The 23766-nt window shown below is 37.2% G+C and overlaps 1 protein-coding gene across 1 annotated transcript in view; it reads right to left on the reverse strand.

Moving 5' to 3' along the window:
* Window positions 1-10747: 10747 nt before the first annotated feature.
* Window positions 10748-23766, reverse strand: part of fam222aa (family with sequence similarity 222 member Aa) — a 155317-nt gene continuing 142298 nt past the window's right edge. The window contains exon 3 of the mRNA XM_052032344.1: window positions 10748-21907. Coding sequence (XP_051888304.1) covers window positions 20643-21907 — 1265 coding nt within the window. The 3' untranslated portion in view covers window positions 10748-20642. The remainder of the gene's footprint in view (window positions 21908-23766) is intronic.

Raw genomic sequence — 23766 nt, forward strand, 5'->3', positions numbered from 1 at the left:
CTAATAAAATATATTTTTCATGTTTGAATTCACGTTACATGTTTCTGTGAATTACAATTAGAGGAAATTACATTTGATATTACATCAGCAATGATTAGAGCAGATGTATGACCGAGTCCTCTGCATTCTTTAGCAGACAGGATGAAGTTGCAACCTTTGATGCTCTGCCCCTGGAACTGGGCACACTACTGCGAGTCTAAGAGCCCTTAAGCTACATGGCTGGGTACACCTCCAAAGTTTTCTTATTGTTGCTGTAGAACAGCAGTCAGAAGCCTGACATTGCAGATGTTGTTTTTCTGAAAATAAAACAACTAAGAAACCCTACAGCCAAGACTTACCTGAAGAGTCCACTATGCTTTGTTGCTAATTGTAACAAGGGGTTTGGGATTGGAGAAACATTGGTGGTGGTGGTGGGAGGGAGGAGATGGTGATCAAGGTTCATGACAGCTTCAGTGAGAGAGGAGTTGAGTGGGGGAGCCCAAGGCTAGGAGGGCTTTTACCTGCCAACATCAAAAATTGCCCAGATCTGTTCTGTCTGCAAAAGAGCAGAATAAATCCAACTTGATCAATTACCACTGCAGTCCACTGTCAAATATGGACAAATAAAGTTGAACTCAAAGAATAGAGTAAGTGTACTCTGGTAAGATCGGATATTGGGAATCAAAGGGGAAAATCCAAACTGGAGCAGGGAAGTGCTCAGGAATAGAAATCTGAAGGTACATTAAATTGACATATGTGTATACAAATGCACATGTTACTGTTGTGGATACATCGCTGGGCTGGAGTTCTAATTCACTTAAAGGAACATGGTTGTGAATGTTGCATGTCAATTACCTCTGCTCCAGGAATTCCTCAGGGCAGTAACTGAAGCCAAACCACCTCTAGCTGTATTGTTAATTACCTTTCCTTCATAAAGGCAGAAGTGGGAATGTTCACTTGTCATATTAAGTTCTATTCACAATTCCTCAGAAGCAGCCCATGTCTGCATTCAACAAAACCTAGGTGACACTTAGCCACAGACTGGTAAGTGACAGGTAATGAGCAGCACCCGCAAGACAAGAGTTAACCATCTCCCCTTTATATCCAATAACATTTTCATCACAGAATCCTATACTATTAACAGCTTGGAGATTACCATTGAACAGAAACTTAGCTACACCAGCCGTGTGTAAATACTGTACTACAGCAGCAGGTCAAAGGCTGTATCCCTTGCAAAAAGAGACCCACCTCCAGACCCTCTAAAGCCACTTCTCTACTGGCCACCAGTCGGGAGAAAGACTGACTACTATCTGCTTACAATTGACACCAGCCTGTACGAATGCACTGACAACACTCATGAACTTCACACCATCCCAGGCATTAGCACCCTCGCAACCATCCTAAATATTCACTCCCAGCACTGGGGCAGTGGATCAGTTGCCAAGATTTCCCTGACAACCCCTCCCAAACCCACAACCCTTGCCATCCAGGCCAAGGGCAGTAGGTGTACGGGAACTCCACTGCCTGCAGTTTCTCCACCAAGTCCCATAGTTTATTGACTGGGAAATATATCACTGTTCCTTTATTGTCACTGGTTCTAAGATCTGTACTCTAACTAGACAGACAACAGCTCTTCACCAGTTTAAGGGCAATTATCAATAAACAAATAATATCAGCTTTCCTCACATCTCATGAAAGGGAAAAGAACATCTGCCCACTCTGCTCAGCCCCTTGCATTTCAACACTAACCCTGTGCTTATTGTACGTCCATACCTACACCCACCTAAACAACACATTGGCGGGAGGTGGAGTTGGTGATGGGAATCCTAATAGGTTCTCACTCCCTTTCTGCTCTTTTGGATTGGGCATAAGTACCCAAGGCACCTGCATACAGAGCAATAAGCACTTTAGGTTTTATTTTATAGCCCACATGTCACGTTCTCAGTGAATGACCCACAGTCAGCAGCAGGGAATGAAATGTGGACGAAAACTGTAGGTTTAAATTATTTTACATAATAGTGCCAAAAGCTTATTTCACCACAAAATATTTACATTTTTCTCTTTATTTTAGACTGGTATCAAGAAAGTTATGAGTAATTTAAATAATCTTCTTCATCACCAGTTCCTTGAGATTGTGGATGACTGCTTCCACTACAGTTCTGTGGATTCTGAAGCCAGACTTTTCCAAAGAAAGGCAGGAAGTGCGTTGTTCTCTTTGTCAAAATAGCAGAAAGGGCAAAGATCCATTTGTGGATAATGCAGGCATTTGCACATTTTAAAGCAGATCCTGACAACAGACCCCTCTGTTGACCTCCTTAAATTGGTGAGGAGGTTGGTTATAATCTGGACATACTAGTTGTGAGGTATTTCAAAGTTGAAGTCAAGTTTGTTGTCATATGCAGGAGTATATGTTTACACAGGTGCAATGAAAAACTTACTGCAGCAGCATCATTGGCATGTAACATCACATAAGCAGCATTTACAAGAAAAACATAAAATAAACATATACACATTTTTTTTACAAGAAAGAACACAATGAGAACAACAAATCAGTGCACTGTAGTGCAAAGTGGTCATAGTGTTGCTATTTTGAGGTAGTGATTAGGGTTGTGCAGGTTGGTTCATGAATCGAATGGTTGAAGGGAAAGTAGCTGTTTTTAAACCTGGTGGTGTGGGAATTCAGGCTTCTGTACCTCCTGCCTGATGGTAGCGGCGAGAAGATGGTGTGGCCCAGATGGTGGGAATCTTTGATGATAGATGTTGCCTACTTGAGGCAGCACCTCACGTAGATACTACAGATGGTGGGGAGGGATGTGCCCATGATGTATTGGGCCGAGTCCACTAACTCTGCAGCTTCTTACATTCCTGCTCATTCGAATTGCTGTACCAGACCATGATGTAACCAGTCAGGATACTTTCAACAGTACATCTGTAGAAGTTTGATAGCATGTTCGGTAACATGCCGAACCTCCTTAACCTTCTAAGAAAGTAAAGACATTGGCATGCCTTCCTTGTGCTTGCAATTGTGATTGCATATTTGAATGATTTAAATGTGAGCTCTAACCAAAAGCAAGATATCGTAACTATATTTGAGTGTATCAAGTAGAAAAAACATATTCAGTTCAGTTTCAATTTAGCACTCTAATTATATTGAGCTTATTCTTTCCTGCTGACCAGAAGAGGGCACAAGAGTCTTCTACCTGACATAAGTGAGAGAAGAGATTTTAAAGTGGGTACAACTCAAGTCAGGCTTTTGCAGGAAGGAAACATTCAAAACGCGGGAGATTCAAACTTAGATAGAAATTGCAATTAATATTGCAAACGTAAAAAAAAACAAATGGTGGATACAGTATCTTGATGGTTATCATATTGGACCAGCAATTCAAAAGACAAAGTCAAATCCCGTCATGGGAAGTTGTACAAGTGAATTCATTAAATCTAGTAACATGGATGATTATGAAAAAAGTTGCTGGATCACAGTTAGAAAATTCAAATGGTCATTAACATTCTTCGTGGGAGGTGGAGCACCATTGCTTAATTAATGACCTTATCAATAATAATATCAGACCAAATAGGGTCTCTTATTTCACCACCCCCATTTCACAATCAGTTTCAAACTCACATTCTGTAAAGGGGCCAAAAGGAACACATCTGACAACTTATGAATAACTAGAATGAGTAGCCACATTAGTGAAAGTTATGGTTCTCACTAGATGTTATATTGCTCAATGAACAGTGAATTTTCTATGGTTCAACAATAAGTTTGTTCTAGATGTAGGTCACACTTTAGGGATATTAGTTAACCTGTGAGAGCAATCATACTACAATACATATGACAACACATCAATGGCTCCAAGGAACCAGTAAACTTTCAGGTAATGACCCAGAAACACTATTCACACCATCAAAAAACACTTCTGTTGATAGATTAATATGTTGACCACTTGAAACAAAAATATCAGATGATACAAAGGTTATGGTTTCACAATAATGGCAAAATCATACTGGTGGAGCAAGTAAAATAACTGAAGATCTTTTAAAAGCAAAGTACTGTAGATCCAGGAAATTTGAAATAAAAAAATGAAAATACTCGAAATATTCAATGGGTAGGGCAGGATCGGTGAAGGGAAAACAGAGTTAATATTTTGGGTTAATGACCTTTGAATCTTTCTCTGTACCTTAATTTATATACAAGATTCAATCATGGTTACATTTTGACAATGGTACATAGTGAGATATGATGTTCTCAATAAATGAAAATGGTCATTGATGATGATATCGGGGTTTTAGGTATTTCATACATTTCCATTCCTCATTGTGGAAGAAAGGGACTAAATGTTATGATCCATAACTGATTACTAGTTGCACTCTACCTAGTGAATAGCACAGATCATAAGATGAAAAAAATGTCATTCAGCCCAACCTTTAATAAAAAATGATCTCAGATTCATCAACTTAAATGGAAGTATTTCTGAGTCACTTAACTACGTGACACTGGACTGCATTTTACAAGCTTCACTTTTGTCTTAATATAATGTTATTTAATTAGGTAATTGGTTGGCAGTCCCAATGTTGTTGATTGTCTCTAGCTCATGTGTATTTGCTTAAAGCAGAAGGAGTCTTCCTTGCAAAAGTTCAGATGACAGACAATTAGTTAGGATTTCTAATTATAAACAGGTGTTTAAAAAGTCAGGGGTGGGCAAAATGACAGTCTTTCAAACCCTTCTTTAATACATCTCAAAATACAAGGTTGGTTTGGTTAATATAAACATATATTTATAAAGCACATCAAAACATTTTATATCAATTGAGTTTTTGGAAGTTTAGCCATGGTGGTGTATCACCAAATTCAGTGGTCAGTTTTTATGTATGTAGCAAGGTGTCACAAAAAGCAGTAGAAAAAAGTTTACATTTTTTTTACAGGGTTGGGAAATGAGATGTGCGCATGGAAGAAGTGTATTGGAAGCATCTGCCTTGGAGGACTGAATGAAGTAGTTTAAGCTTCATTGCAGTGTGATGGGGACCATGGAGAAATATCACGTTTAATGTGGTAAAAGGATGTGAAATTAGTACAAGTCAAGCTGAGTCTAAAATTGTGAACCAAATTGATAGAGCTGCTGACTATGGTTTACAATTGCTGCACTATGCAGACATAGGACTCCACTCAATGGACCGAGTCAAGACTATCCGAGTTTACAAGACTCACTAACAAGTCACTCATGCATCCGAGCTTCGAAGTTGTGGGCTGTGGAATGAAACTGTTCCCATTTTAGTGGTCAGCATCAAACATCAAGCATCCCAGTTCAGGTATATCATAACTAAATGCAGAATATAGCACTGCAAAAACATCCATTCCAATAATATACTGCAATGCCAAGTTACTGGAGTGATAAGGATCGATAGGCTATGTTTGCATCTGCTGTAGTTTAGAAGAGCGAGAGGTGGCTTGACTGAAACATACAAGATCCTGAGGAATCTTAATAGGGTGAATGCAGAGAGGATGGTTTCTCTCGTGAGAGAATCCAGAACCAGAATCATTAAAAATAAAGGGTCACTCATTTAAAACAGAGGTGAGACAAAACTTTTTTTCTCTGAGACATTTATGAATTCATAAACTCTTCCTCAAAAGGTAGTGTAAGAAGAGTCCTTGAACATTTTTAAGGCAGAGGTAGATACATTTTTGATAAACAAAAGAGGTGAAAGGTAGGCAGGAATGTGAAAGTGAGGTTATAAACAGATCTGTCATAATCTTATCGAATGGTGGAGCAGGCTCAAGAGGCCGAGTCAACAATGCCTGCAGAACAGCACATGTGTAATGTTTTCACCATTTTCCATATCATGTGATTTGAGAGAACAGAAGTGGGGAATGAGGAAGGGCTAACACCAGGGGACATAATTTTAAGGTGATTGGAGGAAGGTATAAGGGGGAAAGTCAAGGGCAATTTTTTTTTACACAGAGAGTGGTGGGTGCGTGGAACGCACTGCCTGCAGAGGTTGTGGGGGCAGATACATTAGGGACATTTAAGAGACTCTCAGACACATGAATGATAGAGAAATGGAGAGCTATGTGGGAGGGAAGGGTTAGATAGATCTTAGAGCAGGATAAAATGTCGGCACAATATCGTGGGCCAAAGGGCCTGTACTGTGCTGTAGCGTTCTATGTTCTATGAACCTCACTGGAAAATTTGGGATGTGCTCAGATAGTTATCAAATGCTGAGTGATCTCATCCAACATTTTTAAAGATAATCCAGGGTTATGGAAGGATAGCAGATCCTGGTAAATTTAATACCATTGGTTAAATTACTCTTCCCCTTTAAAAAAATGATTAAAAACTGTTGGTGACTGAGTTCTGCTGTGCAGGCAACTGCCCAGCAGAGGCCGCTATGATACTGCTCGACCTTCAAATAGGTCCCGTCTGATCCAGCATTTAAAGTTGAAGGAGAATGCAATAGCAATTTACATGTGGCCTGCCACTGTTTAAGCTGCCCTTGAATTACACTGACAATCCAGTCAGTCAAATTAAGCAGCAACATGACATGAAAATTGTTCAATGTGAAGAAATGCAAAAGAACAATTCCCAAAAGCTGATTGTTAATTTGCAGGGTTAAATTAATCTCTTAATTTTATCATTTAACATTTTATTCTATATAGTATCAGTATTCAAAATTACATTATTTGGCTATTATGTACAGATAATTGCATCAAATATTTATAGTAAACATTCTAAAGCAACAGTTTAAAGTAGGTTCTGGACCTCCTGCTTCAAATGCTATTGTGACTCTCAAATGGTTAAGATTCTGAAAGATATGTAACCGCGGGCTCTTAGACATAATCATCTAAATTACAGCAAGCACTTGAATAGCTAATTGTTCCCTTTGACCCTGATTTAGGACATTGCCGTAAGCACATCTAGGCTTCAGGATTTCCCAGTTCAAGGTCTGCTGGATCCTTCTCTGACATCAGCAGAGTGGTAAACAGCTTTACACTTCTGAGACAAGGACAGTAATCCCTCCAGTCAGTTTCCACATACTCATCTGGTTATGCTGCAAAAGCTATCCTCTGGCATCAAAGTAGGGGCAGCTGTAATTGTTGCTGACAGATTACAAACCAGCAGCTCGAGTTTTTTTCTGTTCACAAAACATTTGCGCATCTTTAAGAAAGTATCCAAAGGCAGGTGATATGAAAGAAATTAACCGGGTGGTAGAAGCTTTTGGAAAGTTTATTAAAGATAGAGTAAAATTGGGGTTGAGGTGATTTTAAAAACCTATTGCATCATGTGGCAAGACAAAGAGATTTAAGGATTTTCCAGAGGTTAAAGCCAAGTTAATTGAAAACACTTGACATCTAATAAGTGGAATCAGCAGGGAGGCTGCAATAAGAGCCCATGCTAATAGGACTGTATGGTAGGATTTTAACTTTTTCAAATGATCACAGGTTATCCCAAAGGTCAAAGAATAGAGCAGTTCACAAAGAAATGACATCTATTTTAATGATCAAAATACACTTTTATTCTTCCTCTGTATATCTTATAACTGCTGGAATGAGCTTCTCCAGTATCTCTCGAATTGTTTATCAGGATCAGGAAGATATCCTAAGGTAAATGCTGTAGGTAGAATTCTGAGCAAAACTTTAAATCTCTTCTGAACCAGCAAAATAGATTGAAGTTTATGCATATGATGTGTTCAGTTGCAGTATTCACATCACCCTTAATCCATCTGCAATTTCTCCCACTTCTGCCACTTCATTGACATTCTATGGGACAGTTAATTAGTTTTCTAGCTTCAATAATTTTTTCTTTCTTAAAAGGCCAAAGGCATTTTGCCTGCATGTTCCTATGCCTCTGTATAGACTTGAAGGCATTGATAAAAGCAGATTACAGCTCTCATCAGCAAAACATAGATGTTACGAATTGCTTAAAATCAACTTTTTTTAGTGCAAAGAGGGTTGGGGTGAGATGGTCTCTCAAATTATTATGCTTTTTGATGATTACAGTGCAGAAAAATTGCATATAAGTATGTAATTGATATCATTTTGGGTCCCACCACCCCCTGCCTCCCCCAACACTACCACCATCAGTTTCCTTCACAAAACGTACATTATCTAAATAATAAATTTCTTTGTTAGTTTTACTTCAAATAATTTTGGAAACTGATGGTAATCAGGTAAAAATAATGAAGGGAAGTCCTTGGCCTGAAATGTCAGCTTTGTTTCCCACTCCATGGATGCTGCCTGATCTGTTATTTCAAGCTTTTACTGTAGATTTCCAACAGTAGTAGCAATTTGCGTTATGTAAATATTCTGGCAGCATGACCACCATACTTCTAGAAAAGAGACAAGAGTAGTCACACCCAGTAAAATTTTGAAATAAAAACTAATTTCTACATGCTTTAAATTCGCAGTAACTTCAAACTTGCTCATGCAACACACACATCTTATAATTGGTATAATCTTATAGCTGGTCATTGACTTCAGGAAAGGGGGCGGTGTACATGCACCTGTCTACATCAATGGTGCTGAGGTCGAGAGGGTTGAGAGCTTCAAGCTCCTGGGAGTGAACATCACCAACAGCCTGTCCTGGTCAAATCACATAGATGCCACAGCCAAGAAGGCTCACCAGTGCCTCTACTTCCTCAGGAGGATAAAGAAATTCGGTATGTCCCCTTTGACATTCACCAACATTTATCGATGCACCAGAGAAAGCATCCTATCCAGATGCATCATGGCTTGGTATGGCAACTGCTCTGCCCAGGACTGCAAGAAACTGCAGAGAGTTGTGGACTCAGTCCAGCACGTCATGGAAACCAGCCTCGCCTCCTTGGACTCTGTCTTTACCTCTCACTGCCTTGGCGAAGCAGCCAGCATAATCAAAGACCCCACCCACCTGGGTCATTCTCTCTTCTCTCCTCTTCCATCAGGTAAAAGATACAGGAGCGTGAGGGCATGTACCATCAGGCTTAAAGACAGCTTCTACTCCACTGTGATAAGACTATTGAACAGTTCCCTTATACGATGAGATGGATTATGACCTCACGATCTACCTTGTTGTGATCTTGCACCTTATTGCACTGCACTTTCTCTGTAGCTGTGACACTTCACTCTGTACTGTTATTGTTTTTACCTGTACTACATCAATGCACTCTGTACTAACCCAATGTAACTGCACTGTGTAATGAATTGACCTGTACAATCAGTATGCAAGACAAGTTTTTCACTGTACCTCGGTACAAGTGACAATAATAAACCAATACCAATAAAATGAGTTTAACCAGAATCAATGTTTCCAATGAAACATAAAACCTGTAGCCAATCTAGTAAATTTGAAACCGTCTTTTCCAATGCTATTTCCATTCTTATTTCTTTCTTTTTCCATCTTTATTTTTCCCCCCTTTTTCATTCTCCTGCTTTTGATCTTGTTCTGGGCTTTCACATTGTAGGTGAGCGTGAATTGGCTTGAGAATGACTTGGGTGTGCCAACAAGTTACAAGGTCATAAGAAATAGGAGTTGCATTAGATCTTTCAACTCCTTGACCCTGCTCCATCATTCAATAAGATCTTGACTGACCTGATTCTGACTTTACTTCTACTTGCCTTTGACTGTAGCATATTGGTGCCCCATAATCGTCAGTGTATCTAAACCCCGGAAGTCATTCCCCAACAACCCTGGGGACTACCTTCTCCAGAAGGACTGTGGAGGTTCAAGAGGAGAGCTCACCAACATCTCTCAAGGACAACTGGGGACAATAAATGCTGGCCTTGCCAGCAGTGCTCAGATCCCCAAAAATGAAAAAATATTTCTTAATGCAGTACTCTTCCTACATATGAAAACAGATCTCAAAACCCTCATGAACCAGAAGCTGTTGCCCAGTTGTTTTGTGAACCCAGTGTCCTTCAGTGGTCCACACAATCACTTCTAGTGCCTGGGGCACTTCATTTTCTCAAAGCCATTTTGGAAGACGATATTATCAAACACGTTGCATTCAAACTGTGCACAAGTACAGAATTAAACATATTTACAAATGCAAAACAGCACATTTATAAAATGAAAACTAATTGGCCTAATATTTTTAAATTACCGGAAGAGCCTCTCTATTGACCAAGATACACTCAGCACTTCTGCTTTTATTCCCCACAAACCTCCCTGCTTTCCATGTTTTAGCTTAAATGTCTGCTCACACACCAGGTGCTTAAGTGCCCATATGCTTTTGAAATACACGAGCCCTTTGAGAGTGAAAGTGTGTAACTAAGTTAAATTTCCAGGTTCAGTGACCACAGGAGGGAATTTTCACACCTCCCAAAGACTTCTGGCTTAATTAGCACATTCCAAATGTTTGACAGCCAAACAAGAGCCATATCTTGAAAGCCAACCACAAAGACTTATGGCAATGTCAGACTGTCTCCAACTTAAGTTTTAAATTGAGGCAGAAAATGTATCTATATTTATGGAGGCCAACTCAGCCTACCTCTGCCTGCAAAGTGACAAGGCTATGGAATTTGTCTTTGATAATAAATATGTTCAAGTGCTTAAATCTAAACATCAGTTTTACAGATTTATTTTCAGTTATCCAAAAAGTCTGTACAGCAAATCAAACTGATTTGATTCCAAAGTTTTCATTGTTTACAATAATTAATACCATGAGCTCTGGCAACTGCCCACACCCCACCAAATACTTAAACATGACCAAGTAATATTCTTTTACACATTGTAGAATAAAGTCAAGAGCCATTATTTGATGTTATTTGCTTTATTCATTTCATGTTAACCAATAATAAAATAAAGAAACAGAATAAATAAAACATCTACATAAAATAAAGAAGTTTCAGTCCTGAGATCGACAAAAAATAAACACAAAATTCATCAGGGTTGTCTGAATAGCAACACAGGGCTGTGCCCTGTTTAATCTAGGAGCGACAGAAAGCATATGTGTAGGATGAGGGAATCATAGGCACATTCAGAGTAGTTAGTTCCAAGGCCAGAGAAGTTACAGCATTTAGTTACATTTCTTCAAATAAACCAGCTTTCTTCATTCATACATACACAATATTACACCTTATTTTCCTGAGGAAACATTTACAAAATATTTAAAACACAAATATGGAAATACTGCAGGCTTTTAAAAGCAAGGTGCACCTTAGATGGTAATTGCGAACTTCTTTCTCTCCCCGTTTGCTTCACATATAAAACTAGGGCTAGACGGAATGTGTTTCTCTATTCATCCCCACAGCTGGGCAGTAGCACTCAATAACTCTCCGAGAAATAATGAAGTTTCTATTACTTAATGTTGCATACAACTTTATTATCTGTATAGATCAGAAAATGTTAACAAAAAGTTTACTCTAACTTGTGATTGCAAATTAACCTGAAAGCTACTTTTAAGTTCCTAATTTGTCCCAATTGATTAGATGGCTGGGTCCAAATTTTTCAGAATCAAAACTTCAGTTTAAACTGGCTAGAATTTTCAAAAAGCAAAATTACAAGCTGGAATGGAAAATAATCCGCCACAGAATGAAAAAGTACAGTTTACAAAACTATCTAAGGGGTTATGCTCCATTGGACCAAGATTAAAATAAAGCAAGCAAATCATTGGAATTTGAACCCACAAATATCACAATGTGAGGTAACCATTCACAAATATGAAGGTTTAGCCCCCTTCCCTGATGCCTATTTTATGACACTAAAATAGAAAATGTAGTTAATAATGTATTGTTTATTTTGCTAGATTATATCAATGAAGAAATGTTTCATATTTTTGTATTTAAAAATCTTATTGCACTGTACTTAAAAATGAAAACAATTGCTATTTCTTCCAAAAAATGTTTTAAGACATAGCTGCAGAAGCACTTACCACTACATTAGATGATGGATGTCTGGGGATGACTACAAGGCAGAAAATGATTACCTTATAATATCTTAAGTACAGAAAATATTTACTGTAAATGTGACACGCTATTTCTTTTGCTTTTGGGTGTTCCTTATTGTAATAGTGATAGGTTGCAACACAAATAGCTTGACAGAAAGTACTGTGTCATTGATGGCCAAGAACATTCACACTGGGTGATAACGTGACATTTTTTGCAAGTAGTAATATATTATACAGATATAACATATTACATTATTAGATATGTACATAATTTCCACTTAGTGGAAATTATATTTGGTACTACAATTATTAGATTTTCAACTGAATGTAACTGAAATGTCTTCTTTCACACTTAGCATCACCCACCCAATACAACCTGTAAGAATCTGATTTGACATAAACTTCATATAGCTAGTTTTTGCCATGCCTGATCATTGAAAATTGCTGTTTTAGTGAGATGGTGCAGCCCTTTTAAACTCTCTGGACACCAGTCTTTCCTGCTCATGCTGAAACATCAGATAAAAAGATCAAGTCAACAATACATTAATTATTTGACTAGACAGTCAAAATCAGCATAGAAATATTCTGGCTTCAATAACCAGCTATCCTTGCACCCACCAGTTACTCAAGAAGTACTTTATTTTCAAGGGTTAAGTTTGAACACCTGGGTCATTTACCCTGACAGCTCCAACATTTTACTTTTTATTTGTACTTACATTAGATGTGTGACATATTGCAAGCTCTTCATCCCATAGCAAGTATCATAATTGGACTTTATCCTTTTTCAGTAATGTTATATCCAGCTATATTTTGAAGTACAGGGCAAGAATAACATAATTTATGAGTTCACAAAGTCCTTGTTGCCATCAACTTTAAAGACATTTTTCTGGCACTTGTTCCAGCATAAGTAAATTAGCTAGCCCCAGAAAGCAGAACTTAATTAGTTCACAAATCATTATAAATGCAGTCTTAATTGGAAATCAAATTCAATGATTTCTTTACCCAATTAGTATGACTCCACCATCACTTTAGGTTTTAAGATCTGTAATTTTCTTCCTAAACCACTTTGGTTCTAAGATGTGGCTTAAAGCTTCCTTTTGATTTAAGTTTTGGTCAGCTGTCCTATGGCTCCTTAAGTGGTTTGGTGTTAAATTTTGTCAGAAGGCCCCAGTGAGGTTTCTTGGGACTTTTTGATTATATTAGTAGATGGTCTAAAAGGTATGTTGTTGGGCAAAACAAGTGGTTTGATTTCATTAGGTATTAGCAATACTTCCCATCTTTTAACTGTAGGGATATGGTCGTCCTATTGAAATAGCCAGGAGCAAAACATCTTGCCAAATAGGGGATTAAAAACAAAAATGCTGCTGTCAATCAATTCAAATCCCCTCTCCTTCTAAAGCAATGTGGAAAGTAGCTTTAGGGACTGTGGGTGATGCTTGACTGTGGGTGATGCTCGACTGTGGGTGATGCTCGACTGTGGGTGATGCTCGACTGTGGGTGATGCTCAAATGGATACAAATCATTTCCAAAACAAATCATTTCAAAAACTGTTGGCAACAGCTTATACAAGCAGTCTGATTATCTCTTTCTGTTAAAGCAATCTGGGAACCTTAAATGACAGGAAAATCAGAGTGTAACTGTATTTCAGAGCAATCTTTGTTAAAGCTATCAAATAAAAATTGGAAATAACCATTCCAAAGGGAAAGATGATTTCAGTAGAAATGGAAGTACCTGTGAAGGTAAAATTGCATCCAACTTTTCTTTGTTACACAATACTTGATGGTTTTGAGAAATAATCTGTACAATTTGACTTCTATTTTGTGAATTAGTCAAATTATTAATGTATTGAAATTATTGAGAATGATTTAAAATTGATTACTCTGAATGAGCAAATTGGCAGTAAGTGCTGCTCATTTTGTACCAACTGTATTACACTTGGCACACAATAAATTTCTGATCAAACAAAAACCTAAGAAAAGCTGTTCACTTTACCAATGCCCATGCAGTCTACTCACTGAAGTTGGTTTGCTTGCCTGCATTGAATTTGACTTGCACTGGAAGAAGATTGACCACATTTCATTTAGACTGCAATGAATTTGGTATTAAACTGCAGCTGATAACATAAAAGGGATGGATTTCACATCCTCTCTCTTGGGAGTGAGGGGGAAGCAAAATAATTCATGCCTATTATATTAACAACTTAATGTTGGATTTAGCCTGAAAATAAATGTAGGAGAATAGCATCTATTTCAATACTTCTGTCCATCTGTACTGTTAATTGCATTCAAAAAGGAATCTATTAAATTCAATTTTTAGTTTTAAATTTCACTTCATGTAACTCTGTCCACATTACGGTAAAAATGGCAATAAAATATGGGTGACTTCTACTGTATCTTTTCCTTATCATTTAATCCATTGTGTAAAACATATTCCTTAACAACCATTAACAAAGTATTTGGCAGATGCTAATAAAAGGCTTATTCTACTATAAGAACTCAGTAAAGAATGTTATCTTTGTAAAATTTTATCTAGTTTTGATGATTTCCCACCAGAAAGACCAAAAATGTGTGCCTTTTGCACAATCATTCTAATTTGATATCTAATGAAGAAAGGGAAAAAAAATTCTTGCTAAACATGGACAAGAATCAAATACATTTGCTCTGAAGTGCAGAGAATGCTTCATTTGTCTACTTTGGTCTTGTAAGTTGGTTGTGGAGAAGATTCTTCCTCACCCTCCTGTTAATTAGGAAGGATAAATTCTGGCTAGACACCATTGAAAATATTGATGAAACTATACGAACAAAGAATGCTTATTGTGAAGCAAATCTAATAAATAATTGAATAGTAGTTCAATGACTAAAGAGTAAATGTGGGTACTTATTTCTTTGCCACTTCTCCAATCTACAAAACCTTTTTCAGAAAGGCTTTAAACTGAGGTGCACCTAACACAAATTCCATTCTATAGATTTTATTCTCTTGCCTCTTTTCAGTATCCAAGATAAAAATGTTTGTTTTGGAAGGCAGACTTTTCAATTGTTGAATCTTTCTAATGACTTGCCATATGTTGCAGTGACTCAACAGCTGAGGCAGAAAAGCAGAATGACTATGTGCTCTTAGCAAAATCCTATTTTGAATTTAATACCATTACCCTAATGCACAGAGCTTATTGTTTGGCTAAGAATATGCTTGCTCCAAAGTTGATAGGGTCACCTGTATTAACTCCAGAATTCTATTTGTATCAGTGAACTCTGCAGTGATTATCAGGTAAAGCTGAATATAGTCTTTCTCTCTGCATGAAATCCACTCAGAGGCCACTTTGCTATGTCTCCCTTCAGTAACAGTACCAACCCATCACAAGAAAACAATTTTACTTTATTTTCTTTTTTGATAATTGGAGTTTGCATGTATCTGTACACTCAATCCAATGTGCTGAGGTAACTGGTAGCTACATAGTGCAGTTCTATCTAAATAGACCTTTACAAAAAAAAAGGAATTTTTCTAAACCTGTATTTCAGATAATTTAGAGCACTTCCCCAACACAATTTCAAGGGAGGAGTCAGTTGCTGACAATCCTATTGAAAATGGGATTTGTTTCCACATCTATGGGATATATGTGGAGTTTTACAGTTCATTATCATTACAGGCCAGTTTTGTTTTATTACTGATGCTCAATTTCAGTGTCACAACAAAGAGGCAAGGTGCCATCAATGACCTATATAGTAATAGGCATGGAAAGTGCTTAAGGACACCAGAGGGGGTCTCATGTAGGATAATTAAAAACCATCTTTAAAAAATGCTTTTAAGTGGAATTGACTGCCACAATATATCCAACAGAGGTCGTGGTTGTTTTAATAGATTCTTCATTTACGTAAATTATAATCAATATGGTTAGAACAGTCTAACATCCATCACTAGGATTATTATGGCAGTATTAGAAATCTCTCTCAATATCACTGAGCCTCTTTTTTTGCATTATAGAATGGGATAACCATATGGATACACAGCAGAATTGCACAGGTTATAAATGTCATGTAGTATTCGGAGGTTTTGTTCTTCTTCCCAATCCATCCTTTAGCCTGTGGAAGACTATTGATACCAAAGCATTTGAGAAATTATAGATGGTCCAGATTCTAATTCCAAGGTTTTTGTTTGTGGAATGGTGAAAATAATAATCTAATTCTGGAGATAACACTTATGAAGAATTTCTCATTATGATACCATAGGGCATTCAGTTCATAAATGAAGGCTGTGGCAGTTTTTCTCCAGCAATGGAAGTACTCTGTGGGAAGTAAGATACTAATGTTTCAGCAGGAGAGAAAAAATAATGAATGCGGGTATTTGAAAACAAAGCAAGTCCAAATACTTTAGTAAATGAGCTTATAATGCTTCGTACTTTGCTACAAAATACTTATTTTGGATATTGTGCTTACTTTTCAGATTACCATCTATAAGAAAAGAGAGGAGTTTTACCTATTAACCCTGTATTCATTCTGAAAAAAAAATCAGACTTGTACAAATGTACAATTGATCTCAAATCACTGATAATCAAGAAGACATTTCATGTGTTCCATTTCCAGAGCTTCTAATTCTAGTTTGATTCTGATCCAGGCAACATTTCTTGTAAGAAAATATCTATATATTTAATTGTTGTTGAACTCAAGAAATTAAAAAGTAACATGTTGAGAAATGCAATATGACCAATAAATAAGTAGACTATGAAATAGTACATATTTACTTTGAAACTTTAGGTCAGGTCAACAATGACTGAGGGAAAATTAAATGTCTTGCAACTAGTATGATTTCTAACTAAATTAAACATTGTCTTGTAGGTTGCAGACACATTATCTTAGAAATTTACTCCAATAATAGAATTTTGGAAGATGCAAAAACAGTTTTTAGTGCTCAACTTGCATATGTTTTTGATTGAGATGAAGTTATGATTATTAAAGGGGAATGTTCTTCAATATTCGTATTCATCATCAGCATCGTCTCCCAGCTTAGAGAGATACAGATAAAGTTTCATTCATTATTCCAAACCCAAGGCTTAATAGAATACTTCTTGTTCTTGTTTTCCTCCAAAACCGAATAGATAGGGTAATTAGTCAGAGTCTTTTTCCCAGAGTGGAAATGTCAAATACTAGAGGGCATAGTTTTAAGGTAAGAGGGGGAAAGTTTAAAGGAGATTTCTCTGGCAAAGTTTTTTTTAAATGTGGTAGGTGTCTGGAACTCGCCGCCAGTGAAGTGGTGGAAGCAGATACAGAAGTAATGTTTAAGAGGCATGTGGACAGGCACATCAACAGTCAAGGAATAGAGGAATATGGACTTTGTGCAGGTAGATGGGATTAGTTAGATTAGCATGGTCGGCACAGTCATCATGGGCTGAAGGGCCCAACCCTATGCTGTACTATTATATGTTTAACTAACTTAATGCAGAATGTTCTGAACTGTGAACCAGGCCCAATAAGAAATTAGATGATGTCTCAAATTGATTTTAAATGGGGCTCTGATAGCTAATAGAATGAGGGGACTTTGACCTCATAATTTAGCTGAAATCAGACCTACAACCAGAGGTGAAAGGACTGTGTATAATTAACTATTTAATCTACTCTCTTTGCAATGAGAAATGAACCCAGTCATCCATCCTAGAACCAATGCAATGTGACAAAAAAACAACTTTTACACTGCTTTATTTATTACAGCGTATCAATCTGTTATAATAGTTCTTGATTTTCACTCCCTGGAACCAAAGAATTGCTAATACCAGCCCAACCACTGTCTATACTTGACTGGTATAAATGTCAAATATATCTGAATACTATTACCGCTCACGCAAAAGAACAAATGGTTCAATGCCAAAAAGTGCTTTTATGCACCTCACACTTCCCTCCTTCCCTCTCAGTTGTTTTTCTCAAGCTGAATAAACGTTAGCATCTCTAGTGTCACATTCTTTTTTTATATATACAATTACTCCCATTGTGCAATTTGAGATAAATATATTTTGCTGTTTCTAATTTTCTCCCCTTCCCCATTTGAAGGCTAAGTAAACAATAGTGTGCAGAGAGAATAAAATTAAACTAGGGAATAGAGCTATTTAAAGCAGCCATAAGATAAAAATAAACAGTATCTAAAAAAAAACCATGGCAGTTGGCTTTTAAAGCACAACCTGCAAAACTCCGTACTTTCCGAATGCATTGGCAATATAATCTGCACTTGCTCTTTTATGAATTGTTCAGTCATTCGGTACACAAATCAATTCCCATCCCGATTGAAGACCTGATTCTTAGACTGTGAGTTCAACATTGTAGTGCTCTTAATTTGGATGGATTTCATTAGTTTATAGGAAGATATTAATGTAGAGCACTAGCTTAAGCCTGGGAATATTTATAGGTTATTATGAAGTTTACTGACTTTTTTTTACCAAAATGCCAACATTTTAAAAATGAAAGATTATTGGATACAAGATTAACAGTTGTGTTTTTGACAATGCACAAAATTATATAACAGAAGGAAACCAAGGACTAAGTTAATCATATCATCACACTAAATCTTTTAAGACCAATCTCCATTGGTATAAATGAAGAACAGATCATAGGTATGATGTAAATTATGAAATATGATGAATATTTCAGCTGTTTATCAAAAATACTAGAAATACATAGCAGGTACATCTGTAGTAAGAAAGGATAATACTCTCACTGCAGACATGCTTGTCAGAAATATTAAGCTGTTTTATAGATGCTGATTATACCTCTTTCCAGTTCTACTTTTCTTTAAACAGAACCCAAAAATACTCCAACTGAACCAAGCAATCTAATCCACAAGGGCTTGGGGCTACAAAATTGAGGGGAGGTGACAGGCACAGAGATTGAAAAGAAGAGAAAAAGTTACAACTATCTCACTTTGATTCATCCTTCCCAGTGGCTTATTATGAGAAACCAACAAATTTGAGCATAAATCTGCAGCCGGTTGCTATTTATATTCAGGATTAAAAGGATACAGCATAACAGCGTGAAATGCTGACAAAAAAGTCAGTACCGCTTTGAATGTAGTGGCAGGCGTTGGGGTGGGGGTGGGGGGCAGTGGCAGTGTAGATTAGAGGAATTTCAATTTTGCAACGTCAACAGTGAATTAAAACTGAACCTTCATAGCCCAAAGTAATTTTGACAAGCATTAAGCAATGCAGTTGAAAAAATGTATGCATAAGTGACCTAAGGGTTTCTACAACAAAGATGTGGACACAGAAAATGTATGTATTTGTGACAATAAATTGGATCAGCTTTGACTAAGATACAGCTTATTACAGTATTTTAACTGCTGGAAGGAAATGAATTTGACTAATTTAATCAAACACGTATTGGTTAAACAGAAACCTATTGTGAAAAGTGCAGTTCATTTATAAAACTGAAAATTGTCAGTCTGGAAATAACTTTTATTAATGAACATTTGATCATTAATGCCAAATGACTGATAGTTCAAATGCAAAATATAATCTTACAATTTCCCTCTCTGTCTTTATAAGTTAGCAGCTGAGGAGTGCCCAGTTGATGCCCTAAGGAAATAAGGAAGGAAGGAAGGAAGAGTATACTTTAAAAAAAATGTCAGTGGCCTTGTGAAGCTCCATGAACCCTGATCACACAGGGATTATTGGCTAATTGAAGAAAAATGCTGGCAAAGTCCAGAAGCAGTAAATGTAAGGAGGAACTGGAAGAAGAAAGATGATACACTGTCCTGTGGAATGCAGTGGCATTATAATGGTGCCGACAATGAAAAATAATTAGGTTTGGTTGCCACCTTTGCTACTTACAGTCATTCTTGCATGACCCACTATTATTTTGGAACTGTTATCAGATATTAGTGTTTGCTATTCACCACAGCAGCACACAATCTCTGAGTGTTCCGCATTGCTGAACAGGCATTTATTTCACTTATAAGGTTAAAAACAGTCAGTATATAGACAATCAGCTTTTGTAGGAATGTGCTCTTACAACTCATTTTTACACCTAATGGGCTTTCTTATCCTATGGAAAGAAAAGCAATACCATGTACAGTATTCTTTTGAGTGCATTTATCAATACCATCAACCCTTGCACCTTCTCACAGCTTGCTTTGCAATTTTAGCACAATTGTGGGCATATATTTCAGTACGAAAATCTATGAAAACTAGCAATTCCCTCATGTGAACTTTAACTTTTCCCTAAATTTAAGAAGGAAAAAAACATTTTTTAGCAGCCAACACAAAATTAAAAATCAAACAAGAATTAGGTTCAAGTTTTCCAAGATACTTTCTTTTATAATATTTTGGACTGTCCCCACTTTAATCTTAATTCCAACACAGTGCAATAACGACTCTCCACTCTGATTTAGGCAGTAGCTCATTTTTTGTAATCATGGCAAAGATGAAGATGACAATGACAAGCGGCAATGGTGAGGATCTCGGGACCACATGTTCACAGAAGTTAGCATAGGATTTTTAATTTAAACTTTTTCTGCATGCAGACCCATCAGCACATATGGCAAAGCTTTCTGCACATTTCCAATAGCTCCTTGCCCTCTGATGTCCAATGCCAAATCCCAGTCCCCATTTTATTGTATTTTTTTCTTATATTGCCATCTTTCATTATTAATACCAGCAAATTCCATGCTTTTGTCAACCCAAACTCATTCCAGCATCTTGTAATACATGGGGCATTTTAAACACGCCACTTCATTTGCCTTTAACTACAGTATTGAGGCTGAAGACTTCTGTGTATCTCTCTAACAGATTTAACACCATCATACTATCTTTCCGAACAACAGTTCTCTTTCTATCTGTAAACCGGTAGTCGAATGTGAGCATTTTGGTGGTCCAACAATCGAGGTACTGAAACAGTCTCGTATCCTTTACCCAACATTTGCTCTTTAATGCAGGGTGGGTGAATATCATTAATCAGATACTCCAGTGACTGCAGACTACTACTGAGAATAGAGGTATTACATAGCGTTCTACTGGAGACACTGGTGAGTCCATCCGAAGGCTGAACAACAAGGTCACGGTGCCCATTCGTGAGGTCCTGTGGGTTATAACAGTCGCTGTCTGGTGTCACCAACACACTATTCCATGGGGCTGCTAAATACTGCCCTGTTGAAAAATTACAGTGCATGCCCACACAGTTCAAAGGAGACGAAGGAATTTTTTCAACAGTAGGTGCCAAGGTATATGGTCTTGGGACACCACAAACCTCTGGCGATTTACTTATTACTCCCCCCCCCCCACTGCCTGAATACATACGGATCTGTTGTTTCTGTTGCCATAGTAAATAATCCATTCCATCTGGGTAGGTCCCAGCTTTAGGTCCTGTTGTGGAGGCTAAACTCGAAGCAGTTGTCAACTCTGCACCTCCACGACATTCAGGTACAACTGTTCCAGCATATACCACGCTTCCATTAACCATGCTGGTAAAACCATTCACTGTGTTGCGGCTGGCCGTGGCTGGGCTTGGATTGGTAATTATAGCACCCTGGCAAACAGCAGCTGAAACCTGTTGTGATGCCTGAGCCTGGCATTGCTGGTTGATCTGATAGATAATACTTTGAATGGAGGGGAGATTTGACTGCTGCAGAGCCAGGCTTCGTCCTCCCAATGGAATAACAGATGTGGCAACAGTCACATTAGGTGGAACAGGTCCCTCCAAAGGTTTCTGGCTACTGTGGTAACTTAATTGCCCAGTACAGGATTGACTCTGCGCTAAAGTGCTTGGCACTGGGTAGGCTCCAATGTTGCTATTTCCAACTTGTGCTGGGGACATTCGCGTCCTCTTGCCATCTGTACTTTTCACCACACTTTTGCTATGTACCTTCACAATAGCTAAAAGACCTTGATATCCTCCAGAATGTACAGGATATGGACTGTAGCGTTGCCCCGTTGTGTCATAGCCATTTACAGTCCTATTAAGGTGCTTATGCTGAGGAACCCTGATATTTGTAGGAAAGATCTTGATTGTTAGTGGATTGTTAGCCACCTTCTGGGCATAAGCATCAAGTTCAGCTGGACTAGGATACCGTGGAGAATGTGTGGATCTGACTGTCTCACCTGAAATAAAGTAAAATACAGAAATTAGAAAAAAAAAGAAAAATAACATTTGTGTATTCTGCTGATGACTCCCTCTGGCACACCTATTGACATAAATGGGATTTCAAAAAGGTAAAGAAAACCAAGTTTAAAAAGGTATAATAGTATGCTGCCAGTAATGTATCCTTTATTAATGGAATGTTCAAAGAAAGATAAATATACTTGTATTACCCTGATGCTGGCCTAGGAATGGTACAAAGAGAAACCTGGAAGCATCTGCCAAGAACTGGCAACAAAAGGCAAAATATATAATCTTGATGTAATCAGGATGATGGAACAGACTAATTACCAAGTAACATTTTAAGGGAGTTTGATTCCTGTTGTTTAGAAAGCCCAGAATATTATCATGCATTATACTTCCAACACATTAGAAAAGATTTGTCGATATTGGTTGTTTTCTTGAATTAATATTCACAACAATTCACGATACAAAGATTTTCTTTAAAGATTACAGAACTAGTAATTCATGTGGACAATGAAAACATTTGCCATAATGGACATTGGTCAAGAGTTACCTTCAAAATGAGATTTACAACACCTTTGACGTTATTTCAAAGCCAACAATATTTTCCTGAGTAATACCATGTTTCTATGATTTAGAAATCCTTTAACAAAAGAAGCAAGAGAAAAGTATTAAAAATATTATTTTACCCATCTATTAGAAACATTTGAGATAATGATTTCATTAGGAAAGTGTCTCAGAAGAATAGGAGAGAACTGAAACAATACAATCACTGAAACTTCTTGTGTTAATTCCTGTCTTAAATCAGCTTGTTCACACCATTCTGTATCAGCTCCAAATGAGTTGATTAATTATCTCACATGATCTTTAGTATATAAAAATATTGAGTTTTATGGAAGTTGTTTTCCTTATCATTTTCTCACCCCCTTTGAATACCTTGCTCATGTGACCATTCTGCCTGTGAAATCCTATGCCAGCAGGGTATTTTCTGGAGAGCACATGATTCTCCATGCTTTTGTTACCTGACATCAACACATTGGATTTCTCAAAATGAACAGGAACAGGAAGGCTAGCTGATTTTGATTTCTTTATCCAATGGATAGTGAGGAATATTATGATCCAGGAGTACTGCTTTTGCTGAAATCAGCATATGCAACAGAGAATCGGAATCAATTATTGTTTGCAATATAAATCTTATGGTTTATATTACTTAGTGCTATATTGCATAGTACCATTCATTTAGACATGGTGTGATTGAAAAAAGTTAGACAGATTTAGGGTTGTCTTGTCTTCTGGTTGTATGAAGAGGATGTGGGAGGCATAAGGAAATGCAAAACTTCAACTGATGTGAAGTATTTAATTTCCCTTATTGGAGTATTCTCTACAATTCACTCCAGCCAAATCAGCAGTGAGAATTTTATTGCTGAGCATGGATAACATATAACGATAGTATACTGCCAGAGTTGGTGAGTTATATTAATCACTACCGCTTTTATTTTTGAATTTCCTTAGTTGCAGTACTTAAGCAACTAAAAATGGATATGCAACTAGTAAAACAAAAATGAAGACTACTTATGTCCAACCCCTAACATGCATTGCATTCATGTAAACATCAGTTAATCTGCTGCTGAAAATGTTTTTTTTAAATTATGTATGGCCTTGAAAAATTGTAAGGATTCTGAGTCAGCCTCCTAACCTCCATGCTCTAAACTTCATTTTATCCTACCCATGTCCTGTTAAAAATATACATTGCTTCTGGAAAATGCATTTCCCACCACACACAAAACTAAACAAAAATTAACATGATAACAACAATTGCATTTAAGAAGACACAATTAAATCATTTCAGAGCTAAGAA

Source organism: Pristis pectinata, chromosome 17, assembly GCF_009764475.1.
Source record: "Pristis pectinata isolate sPriPec2 chromosome 17, sPriPec2.1.pri, whole genome shotgun sequence".
In the NCBI taxonomy this organism is placed as follows: Eukaryota; Metazoa; Chordata; class Chondrichthyes; order Rhinopristiformes; family Pristidae; genus Pristis; species Pristis pectinata.